Source organism: Sinocyclocheilus rhinocerous, unplaced genomic scaffold, assembly GCF_001515625.1.
Source record: "Sinocyclocheilus rhinocerous isolate Xijiao unplaced genomic scaffold, SAMN03320098_v1.1 scaffold366, whole genome shotgun sequence".
Taxonomy (NCBI): domain Eukaryota; kingdom Metazoa; phylum Chordata; class Actinopteri; order Cypriniformes; family Cyprinidae; genus Sinocyclocheilus; species Sinocyclocheilus rhinocerous.
In genome coordinates, this window is record NW_015660877.1 from 5,028 (window position 1) to 16,618 (window position 11,591).

The following is an 11,591-nucleotide window of genomic DNA, read 5'->3' on the forward strand; positions in this document are numbered from 1 at the left end:
ATTTGTGCAGGTCTTAAAAAAGGTCTTAAAAAGTCTTAAATTTGAGCTTTAAAATCCTGCAGAAACCCTGTATATATGTAAAATAATAAATATAATATTTATTTAATATAATTTAGACACAACATTTATATTTATTATATATATAAATAAGTTAATATTTTATAATGTAAATAAGTACCCCCCCCCCAGAAACTTTTTTTTAAATTTTGTGTGAAGGGCAGAAATTATATCTTATATTTACAGAGTTTATTTGTCATATTACATTTCTTTTCATCTGTTTGCTGTATCTCAGATAGGTGATGTCGTCATCTGTAGTTAGTTGCAGTAGCGTAATGTATGCCCAAATGACTGGTGGCAGAACAAGCCTCTCAGATTCCTGTGTGTGAAAGGTGTAATAGCTGACACAGTCACACTAAACACTTGAAGGTCACTTCTCTCCACTCTCAGCTACAAAAGCCTCATCTGTTTTAATGGAGTGCTCTGAGCGTTAGTAAAAGCCAGCGTTCCTCTAGCAGTGCACCTTTCTCTCGTTCACACACTCTCTCTATTGTGTTTCTCTCTCTATTTTCTCCCTCTCCTTGTTCTCCTATCCCCCTTAATCTCACCTGCACTGTATCTCTGAATTATTCTCTCAGTGCAAGAAGAACTGTATCGAAGGAACAGGCCCAGTGTAGGGTTTCAGGTTTAAACGTGAAGGTGTTTCCTTACCAGGTCTGTATTCATTCACACAATGAACTGAGGAGCCTCTCTTGTTTCTCGGTAAGAAGAATCCAGACAAGACCTTTGTTTTCCACTTCATCAGATGCAAGCATGTTTTTTTTTTTTTTACTCCTGTCCTTCTGGAACAAAGGCTGGAGAGCAGCCATCACACTGGGCTCAAATGGCTCTCTTAGGCCGTGCAATGCTAGCAAGGGGAAAATCACATCATGTTTTCAGATTGCCTCTCTGGGAGCATAATACACTTGACAAACTGTTTTTGGATAGCTTACAAATATCAAAATTCTTTAAAAAAAATTCTAATTGTGATATGAACATGTATTTTGGGCATGGTACCATGGTAATCATAGGTTTTTGCATTATGGTATATACTGAACAATCATTGTATTACCATCTGATACTGGATACTGCCACAGAGCCCAGTGTTTTATTACATAAATTATATTATTGTATTTTATAAATTAGGGTGTTCTTTTTTTTTTTTTTTGCTCTGTTGTACATATCGAAGTATTGTGGTATCATTTAATATAAAACTTTTTTTTTTGGCTCTATTGTGTATATATATATATATATATCAAAGTATTATTGTATTACCATCTAACACTATTATATTACTATACCAGTCAGAGCTGGGTAGATTATTTACAAATTGTAGTCCGTTACTGATTACAAATTACATGACAAAAGTAGTAACGTAATCCATTACATTACACATTAGGTAATATAATCAGACTACTTTTTGATTACTTTTACATTACTTTTGACCTAATTCGTTAATCACATTGATTTAAATAGGATCTTGTACCATATTGGTATAAAAAAATACAAAGAGTAAGAAAATATATTCCATTCGTTGTAATTAACAACATGAAGTGCATTAAACATTATATTACGTCAAGGTTTCCTAAACTGTGGTTCGTAAAGCAACTGCAGGGGGTTCATGAGTTTAACGAAAAGCTAATAATTAATTAGATCATAAAATGTATTCTAAAAAAAAATAATAATAATTAAATATTTTTAAAAATAAATATTTTATTTGTTTACCTGCATGTCATGTTACCATTGACCAAAGTCAGAGAAGTGTGAACATGTGGACATCAAATGTGATACTTGATTATTAAAATATGTATTTTAAAATCTCATGGGTACTTCAAGTAAATACATTAGGTGAAGGAAAAACTGGAAGACTTCTGATTACAAGTATTTCACCGTGTCCTAACTACACAAGAAGCGATGCCGCGACACATGATATAAGTATCTTTTCCATGTTAATCGGAGTTTTTGTCCTAACTAGCCGCGACGGCGACACGTAAAATTTCTATTTTAGAAACTGTTTCTATTTCCGCGACGTCGCGGCTGCAACAACAACATACAAACTATATGACAGTAGATAATCTCAGGTGATTATGTGCTTTATTCCAAGTTAAACGTGTCTAATGCGAGTTTGAATATCATATTGCATGGCCTTACTGAAAGCAACAACAGATTAACAACAGTTTACCTCAGATCTTGAAAATAAATTAAAGCAGAGATGTAGGCCTACGTTAAAACAATACGAACCAACGAGTGTATTCCATTACAAAGATGGTATCAGTCACTCAGTATGTACATTTATTAATGTTAAAAAAGGTTTAATATTTATGAATTAGATTATAAATTTATCCATTTCGTTGCGAGTGCAGAGCACTTCCAGAGAGAGCCCACCCACACACACTTTTGATTAGCTGTGATATTTGATTGATTCTGTCGCGTCTAGTGTGGACACCCAAATTGCTTGTCGCGTTGCATATAGTTAGGACGGTGTTTTAAAATGTAATTTAATCAAATTACAAGTACATCATTTTTGGAATCCGATTATGTAGTCCAGATTACATGTAATCAGTTATTACCCAACTCTGGTCTCAGTACATGTTATTTCACACATTTTTTTTATATATAATTAAATATATATATATATAAGTAAAACACTTTTGATTTACTTTATCTAAATAGAAGTCTTTTAATTCATCTTTAACAAAAATCTTTTGGTTTTTGGCTTCTCTAGTTTGTAAAAGAACGAAGGTTCACAAAAACAATGTTGTATGCATATTTTTTATGTTTGCACAGAGAGAGCCCTCAGCACAGGCATAAAGGAGATGTGTAAGTGCTCCTCAGAGAGCCGTGTGACCTTGCAGTTGTCCCCGTGTGAGGAGGTGGGCCAAGGTGCCTTTTGTTGTATTGGATTGTCTCTGTGCACTCTCCCTACTCTCTGATGGAAGCACCAGCGCAATTATGGACTCTATTTGTCATCATTCATTCTCATCTCCTAAAACCTTAATCCTATTTGTGCCTCATCATACTCTCCATTATATCAAGCTTAGCCATGTTTACTCCACTTAGAGGAGGAAAATTTATTTTTATTTTTCTTTCTCTTGTGTTGTAATGCTGAGATTTACTGATATAGCAGCTTCAAAATCTCTAGTTGTATGTGGGTTTAACTGAATAAATGTGCAGAAAATAACTCAAACCAGGCCAAGTCTCAAAAACTGCACAAATTATAACTCTCATTTTTGTCTTCTTCTGAAGGGGTTTTTCCTGACTGTATCCTTGGAGTCGATCCTGAAGGTAGCCAAACACGCTTCTGAAAACAACAAGATCTTCTGCTTAAATCTGTCAGCTCCATTCATCTGTGAGTTCTTCAAGGAGGCCCTGATGAAGGTTATGCCCTATGTGGACATCCTTTTTGGCAACGAGACGGTGAGTATGTTTATGTGGACACACACGGCATAAAAGTACATGTGAAAGAGTTTAGTTGCTTGTCTTATCATGTAACACTTATCTGTCGTTCCGTTCTTGCTGTTTATTTGATGTGGTCCATTCCCTGCCCTGCAACAGTTCAGATGCGAGATTTTGCATAGACAAGGAACCCAAATTAATTACAATTTGAAATTGTTTTTCATTTAAAATTTTATATTTTTGTAATCATACACATAGAATAGTCATCTCACTTCAAATGCATTGTCGTCCAGCACTGACCGTACTCATTGTGAGAGTAACACCCCACAGGCCGGCTGCAGACTGGGCCGTAAACATCCTCTTACCTCAGCACTTGAGACTCAGACACTGGAGTAATGTTCTGAGTCATCGTGGTCTCAGTCAGGTCCACGCTCTGGTAGTGGCAGTGTGGGGTAGAGGTGTTTGACTTGTGCTGAGAGTCAGCCCTAACAAGTTAAAGCTTTACCTCTATATCTAAATATCTTTTCAGCACTTATTTTCATCTTATGGGTAAGGGTGGGTGGTATGACCAAAAACTCCATGGTGTGAGAAAATGTATTTCGTGGTAACAGTATATTTTGCATGGTAGGTTTTTCCACACTACCAATAAGATTTTGCAGTAAGATCAGTTATCAATAGTAACTTAGAAAGAAATTATTTTTTTATTCAACAAGGACACTTTCAATTAATCAAAAGTGACAGTATTTATGTCATTTATGATTCCAAGTAAATGCTGTTGTTTTAAAAATTTGTATTCATCAAAGAATTCTGAAAAAAATATGTGATTCATGGTTTTAAATTACAGTTTCCATACAAATATTAAGTAGCACGACTGTTTTCAATGTTAATAATAATACAAAATATTTATGGAGCACCAAATCAACATATTAGAATGATTTCTGAAGGATCACGTGACACTAAAGCCTGAAGTAATGACTGCTGAAAATTCAGTTTTGCATCACAGGAATAAATTACATTTGAACTTATATTCCAGTAGAAACCCTAAATTATAATATAAATATAAGTTACTATAAATATAATATTTATATTACTGTTTTGCTGTAAGGCATGCAGCCTTTGGTGAGCATGGAGACTTTTTTTTTTTTTAAGAAAAATATGAATGGTGGTATATGAAAGGATACTTAAATTTTTTTTCCATTCATTTAGAACTTCGACAGATTGACAGAAATTAAAATAATCATAATAAGTAGCTGATTTATGTTGCACTTGAGTTACAAACTAATGACACAAAAAGGGATTCCGCACACCAATATCCAAATTAAAAATGTGCAAAGTGAAGTCATGTGACAGATCTTTGAATTCTGATTGGATGAATCACGTTGGAAACGTTTTAAAACAGGCGATACGTTCTGCACACACACCATTTGAATTTATTTAAAAAATGTGAAGTTCTTACTCATTTTGAGCCAAGTATTGGCAGTGTATTTTCACATTTCTTTGTTTCTATTGTGTAGAAATTACATAAAGCAATCCTGCCCACCGATATCCGCATAAATGTCTGCTGCAATATAAATCTCGACCGATTTCCAGTGTTGCGTTATACTGTATACTGTCAAACAGCCCAACCAGGAAATTAAACACTGATGCTGGTCAGATTCAGATTCTCTTCACCCAGACTATTTATAGAGCTGCTGTAGTTCCTGTTAAACTGACAGCCACAATTTAGCTTTTTCTCAGGCTAATTAAATAGCGCATACATAGCGTGTAGCTGCAGTCTTTGTTGGGCAGTATTAATGCGTGTTAGTCTTTATGTACGCCTAGCTCTCTGCTGGTTGGTATGAAGTGTTTTGGCAGCTGGAGCTTGTCTGAATGCGTGTGTGTGGGCGGGATCTAACGCAGACAGGCAGGCCTTTATCTGTGCTGACAGGGTAGGCGCAGCGAGAGACGTTCAGGCCCTGCACCAGCCTCACGCCCCCTTAACTGGCACACACCAAGTGTGTAATATCCAGGGAGCGGCGTTGGTCTAATTGAGTCCTTCCCTGCTCCCCTCCTGCCTGCCTGCATGACATGAACCAGAGAAAGTGAAACATTTCAGGAAATGTAATGGCCTCCAGTTAATTAAGTGAGAGAGCCGTGCAGTAAAGAGCCAAAACCAGATGGCGCTGAATTTATGCTCGCCGAAATCGACGCACACAGCGGCGTGTACACAAACGCGTACGTAATCTCCAGCAATTTGCCCGCCGTTTGCCACATACATGATAAAATTCAACAATGTGAATTGTCTGTGTCATTACAGATGAATTTGTTGAGCAGAAGGCTCAGACAATGTAGATAAATGGCATGATTAATTGGAACAGAATGAATAACCCTGACTGATGTTGTATAAGCAGTGATTAACTCGCGCTCAGAGCTCAGATTGTTTTAAATAACAGGGGAGTTAAAGCCATGATTGCTGGGAGGTTACGAAATGATTGAAATCGCGCCGCTGCTGCTTATGGGTAAGGGAGAGCGAGAGCGAAAATCGAGGGAGGGAGGAGGAAGACGAGAATTCGGAAGAGTTGACTCATTGTGAAGATCTACCCAAAGGCCTTCTGCCTAACGCTGACTTTTAAATAATCTTATTCATGTCCCAAAAGACAGACAAGGAAATTGGAAGCTTTTGACATGCCCCAGAACAAATAATCTTGGACTTTGCATCAGAAGCCTCCTTGTTTGCCTGTGTGTGGCATGTTAATCATTCTTATAAAACAGTTAGTACCAGTCCTCCCGTTTGATTGGCTGAGCGGCACTAATATTCAGTCGAACAGCAGGGAAGTTTCACTTTTTGTCTGACTCCTCATGTCATTGTTTGCACATTCCAGTCAGACTGTTTTTACAGTTGTTTTAGCTTCACTTGGAATTATTTTCATTAGGGATGCAGAATATGTTAGTACCATATACTACTTATCAGATAATAATAGACTTATTTTAATTATTTAACAATATCAACCAATATGGTATGTTTAATTGTTTATGCTAATTTCTACTATTTTACATATCTATTACTTGTGCAAACATCATGCTAGCTTAAAGTTAATCTTTAAAAATGCTAATAATTTTAACACTGTTAAATGTAATCTCTAGCAAATCTCAAAATAAATATCAATTTTTCACTGTACTTTTTTATTTTAAGAATCTTTAAGTTCTTTCTTTCTTTTTTTTAATTGTCTTTCTGTCTGTCTGGCTTTTTCATTTATTATTTTATTTTATTACTGCCATTTTATTGGTTTTCAGACAGAATTTTAATATTGGTGCATCCCTAATTCTCATTGGCTGAGCAAAAATAGACAAAGGGCCAATTTTACTAAACAGGGTAAATTGGCGCGAGAGCGCAATTCCAAAACAGTGCCGATGGGCATGGAAATTTCTACGGGTGATTTACTGACAACGTGCAAATTAAAGAACACAGACGCAACATCTCATTTACATATCAACCAACACAATATACCAAGCGCAGCACAAATTAGCATAGTCGCAAATAAGCAGAGCCGATGCTCATCAGGTGCGGGTGATCTACTTGTGACACAGGTGCAAAATAGTTTAAGACATGCTTTTTTTGGAGGCATTAAATAATGGCGAAAATACCAGTAATTTGACAAGTGCAAACGTTAGTAAATCGCGTTGCATGATTAATTTTAATACTCTCCTCCCATAAATTTTGTGTTTGAAAGCGAAACTCCTATGAATGCATATTCAATAAGGTCAGGTGCACGCCATTTCAGCGCTAATTCTTCACTGCACATCTTTAATAAATCCTGACAGTACTATTGTAACGCCAAAAGATGGTTTGCGCTGGCACAAGCTGTTAGTAAATCTGGCCCAAAGTATCTTCCGACATTTTATCTAAAATCTCAGTTACGCAATATTAACTTCTTGTTTATTGCACTGTTGAATTCATTATATTAGCAGAATTCTACAAAATTCCCAAGATATTTTTGAGTCAATATTTTAGCCAGTGTGATTATACTTCATACTACCAATAAAACTGCAGTACTCTCAGGTCCATTTAAGACCTTTTACCATATTTAAGTAAGTAAATCTATTCCACAGATTTTCTTCCAAAATCAGGACAGAAAATGAAGAAAACGTCCAAAATCCATCTGGGCCTAATTATGACTCTGTCTGGTGCTCTACATCTAGACTTATCCGTTGACAGTAACCACTGTGCTTTCTTTGTGGAAGGATACGTGCATGTTTGCATATCTACAGCACAGTGATATATTTTCTTGTGCTGGAGTGTGTGTCCTCCCCCGCTGATTGTGTGTAGGTGACGGACAGTTCATGCAGGAAGCCCGAGGCGATGAGGGATATGCCTGACATTGGGCCCCCATCTCCCAGCTGATTCAGACAGCTGCACGCACACACACACACAAATATTGAGAGACAGATGTCAAGTTCTAAAAATCTTGTTGACAATCAAACACGGACATTTCCAGAGCTCTGAGTCGTGGCAGGCCCCCTCTGAGATGCTTAGAAGTCTTCCTGAGACATTTGGTGATGTTTTACATGGTTAACAAAAAAATGTTTTAAAGTAGTTTGGAAGCAGCTGTCTGAATTCAGAGCAGAAGGAAAGAGGGACAGGCAGAGAGCGAGAGAGAGAGAGATGCAAGGTGAGGTAATTAAAACAATGCTGGGGCTGGATGCTGTCAGGGAGACTCACGCGATGCACACTCTACACGAGTGCTTTACTGCATCACTCACTGCACTCAATTACAGCCGTCTGTCTGCTCTCGACCCCTATACAATGACCTGCAAGACATTTGCTGTGTGGAGAGACAGTTAGGAGTGCTAGGACAAGTGATTTGCTCTCAGGGAGCAAGAGATGCTAACAAAACAGTACCAAAGTTTTTTTTTTCCCCTTCCAAAACTGTACTGCCGCATTGAAAAACATGAAAAAATGATTATTATATAACTATTATTAGTATTCATATTATTAGTAGTAATTAGCGTTATTAGTAGTAATATTATAATGTTAATAGTAACATTTTCCAATCTTGAGAAAGTTGTGTAAATTAATATATTGTTAAAAATTGTAGAACTGTCATTGAATTTTTTATTTTTTTTTTAAATAACAATAACAAATTTGGCAATGAAGTTATTTGTTATGTTGTTTTATTTTTTAATAATGAAATTCATCGTTTATATTTAAAAGCCCAAGCTAATCCTGTTAAGCAAGTTAAGTTATTTTCTTTGGACAAAGATTGTTTGTAGATGATGATTTTATTATTATTATTATGTTTTATTATTTTTGGCTTTTAACTATTATTATTAGTAGTAGTAACAGTCAGGGCTGGGAAGGTTACTTTTAAAATGTATTTCACTACAGATTACAAAATACAAGCTTTAAAAAGTAATCAGTAATGTATTTTGTTAGATTACTCGGGTTTAGTAACTTAATCTAAATACTTTAGAATACTTTGAAATACTTAAGCTATGTAACACAAAGGAACATATTAACAATGTTCAATCAATATAAATTCAATTTGAATACAATGAATGGGATTCCGTGCTGTTTCATGCTGCATTCCAAGCTTCAAAACGAATCCAAACATATAATAAAAGTAGCCAAAACAACTGGCACAGTTCAAGTTATACAATAGATTTGTTTAATGAATGGACCAAACTTTATGTGATGATAATCCTCTTTATGGAGAAGCGATCGGCACAAAAGAATCACTGAGTCAAAATTGACAGGGCTCGTTTCCCAAAGCAACTACGGTCGCAAGTAATGTCGTTATAGTTCAATAATTAACAACCACAGTTTGCTAACGATGCTTTTGGTAAACACACCTCAGATCTATCCAGTTTGTGAACCATTCACACTGGTTTTGTTAAACAAAAGAAATGATTCATTTAAAAGATTGACTCAAAAGAATCATCTATTCACGAATCGGATCATGAACTCGCATTACCGCGCCAAAGATGATCTACTCTTGAACATTTCGAATGGATAAAGACTTCAAGTTCATCTGTAAACCACATAAAGCTATCGTTTGACTTTGTATTTCCACGAGAGAAATAAGTTACGCGAATGGCTTTGTTGTGTCGTCCATTTTTGTATCGTGATGATGAGCATGTATGAACTGTCACTACAAGTTGCTAAATGAACAGGCAGAACTTTTCGGATGTAACTGTAATTTGATAACCACCTATTTAAAATGTAATTATAACGAAATACAGTTACTCATATTTTGTATTTTAAATATGTATTTCGTTACTCCCCAGCCCTGGTAACAGTATTATTTATGTATATTATATAATTATGTATCTTATGTAAATTATGTATAAAAAGCCCCATAAATTTCTGTTATAAATTACTGCAATAATGTATGAACTATACTATTTTTTGAAGGTCGTTTGATTATGATGATGATTGCGGTTGTTATAATAACTTATTTTAGTAATATAAGAAATATATTGTAATTATTATTATTACATTTCAAAATTATATCGAAAAAGCATCATAAATGTCTGTTTAGTGTGTGCTCCTTACATAAAACACAAATACTTCTGTAGATTTATAGTCCATCCTAGTCGGTTTTTATGTCTCAGGGATGATAGTTGTGGGCTTGTATGTGTCGCTGCTGGATCAGATAGGGTCACAATAGGGAAGTTGAGCTAACCACTATAATCGGAGGACTCAGGAGGCTTTCCCCAGAATATCCCTCACATTGAGCCGCAGAGGCCATTTTCAGCTTGATGGGGAGTTCCATAACACAGATTTGAGGGTGAGAATGAACCCGGGCCGGCACTGCCTTTAATAGGTTCAGGCGCCTGGCTCTCTATAGAGACGCGGAGTGATGATGGATGGATGAGCGGGTATTGTGTTGAGGGCCGATCAATAGCTGCCACCAAGCCCAGTGTATTTCTGTCACTGTGGAGTTGAGTGTAGGATGTCAGCTGGTTGTTGCCAGGATGATTTGGGAAAGTTTAACACCAACCCGCTCTGACGCCCCACACATCAGTCATTTTGGGTAACAGAAGGGTTTAACGGTAATTTCTGACACACACACATCTGTGAATGTATGTCTCATATTGATTTTCTCTTGTGTGGGGTACTTATGTTGTCTGCAGTGAAGTACCTCTCATTAGTGAATTTACTATTATCGTTCACCATTTAGTACAACTGACACCATTATACAAGGCTGTTAAAAGCCAATTCATAAAACAGGTAGTTATGGTTCTAAATTCTAATTGGATAAGCCATGACTGAAGGTATTGTAAAATCATTATTATTGTAAAATATTCATTTTGTATTAATGGGCAAATTTACGACATTGTTTGACAGTTGTAAACAGTCTACAGTTATGCGTATTATACTTGTTTAAAGATTATTTGTTCATGATGATGGCTTTTATTGTAAATTATAATAGTGATGATGATATTATTATTAAATACTATTTTATAATATTATTCTTTATAAGCAGTAAGCAACTTAAGGCCGTATGTTTGTTACAGGGATTAAGGCATTTTAAATGTGCTTTATTACCATGGTAAAATCACTGTAGCTTGTGGCGTATTGATTTAAAAAATAAAAAGTAAACATAAATAAATAAAAAAAGAGCAGGGTGTCAAGTGGTATATAATACAGATTAGAGAGTTTCATTTAATGTATTTATTTTAAATAAAAATACTTTTTAACAGTTTTAAATATTTAAAATATTATTTTACTGAAAATGTTTTTTTATCCTTTCCTTAAGACTGTTGGTAGAATTTGAATAGATTTACATCTGTTAATCAGCTAATGCTAATAATTTTAAATTGGTCAAAAATTGGCCAATTAATTTCTTTTACTAATTTAAATTTTTACTCCTTTTGAATGCTTGTAGAAGTAAAAAACTGTTTATTGTCAAGAGTTTCAACAAAAGAAATGAAGTTCCTTGCTTTTTAATGACTAGGTATTAAGTAATAGTCATGATGTAAGAATAGCGATGATTTATGATGTAACCTGTCTAAATTTAGCGAGAAATCAAATGTTTTTGAGCCATTTCAGCTCCTCCAGTAGGTTTTGTTATCCTGTTTGTGGATGTGTTTGTGGACGTTCCCCTGAGGATGACTACATCAAACAAGCGCCGTTGACTCATCTGAAGCATCACGTCATTCTTCATCTGTATGTGTGT

At 35.5% G+C, this 11,591-nt stretch overlaps 1 protein-coding gene across 1 annotated transcript in view; it reads left to right on the forward strand.

The window, feature by feature from the left end:
* The first annotated feature begins 2,852 nt into the window (after positions 1-2,852).
* The window catches only part of LOC107725426 (adenosine kinase-like), a 38,546-nt gene continuing 29,807 nt past the window's right edge, over positions 2,853-11,591 (forward strand). Inside the window, exons 1-2 of the mRNA XM_016534668.1 lie at positions 2,853-2,909; positions 3,283-3,453. Coding sequence (XP_016390154.1) covers positions 2,853-2,909; positions 3,283-3,453 — 228 coding nt within the window. The remainder of the gene's footprint in view (positions 2,910-3,282; positions 3,454-11,591) is intronic.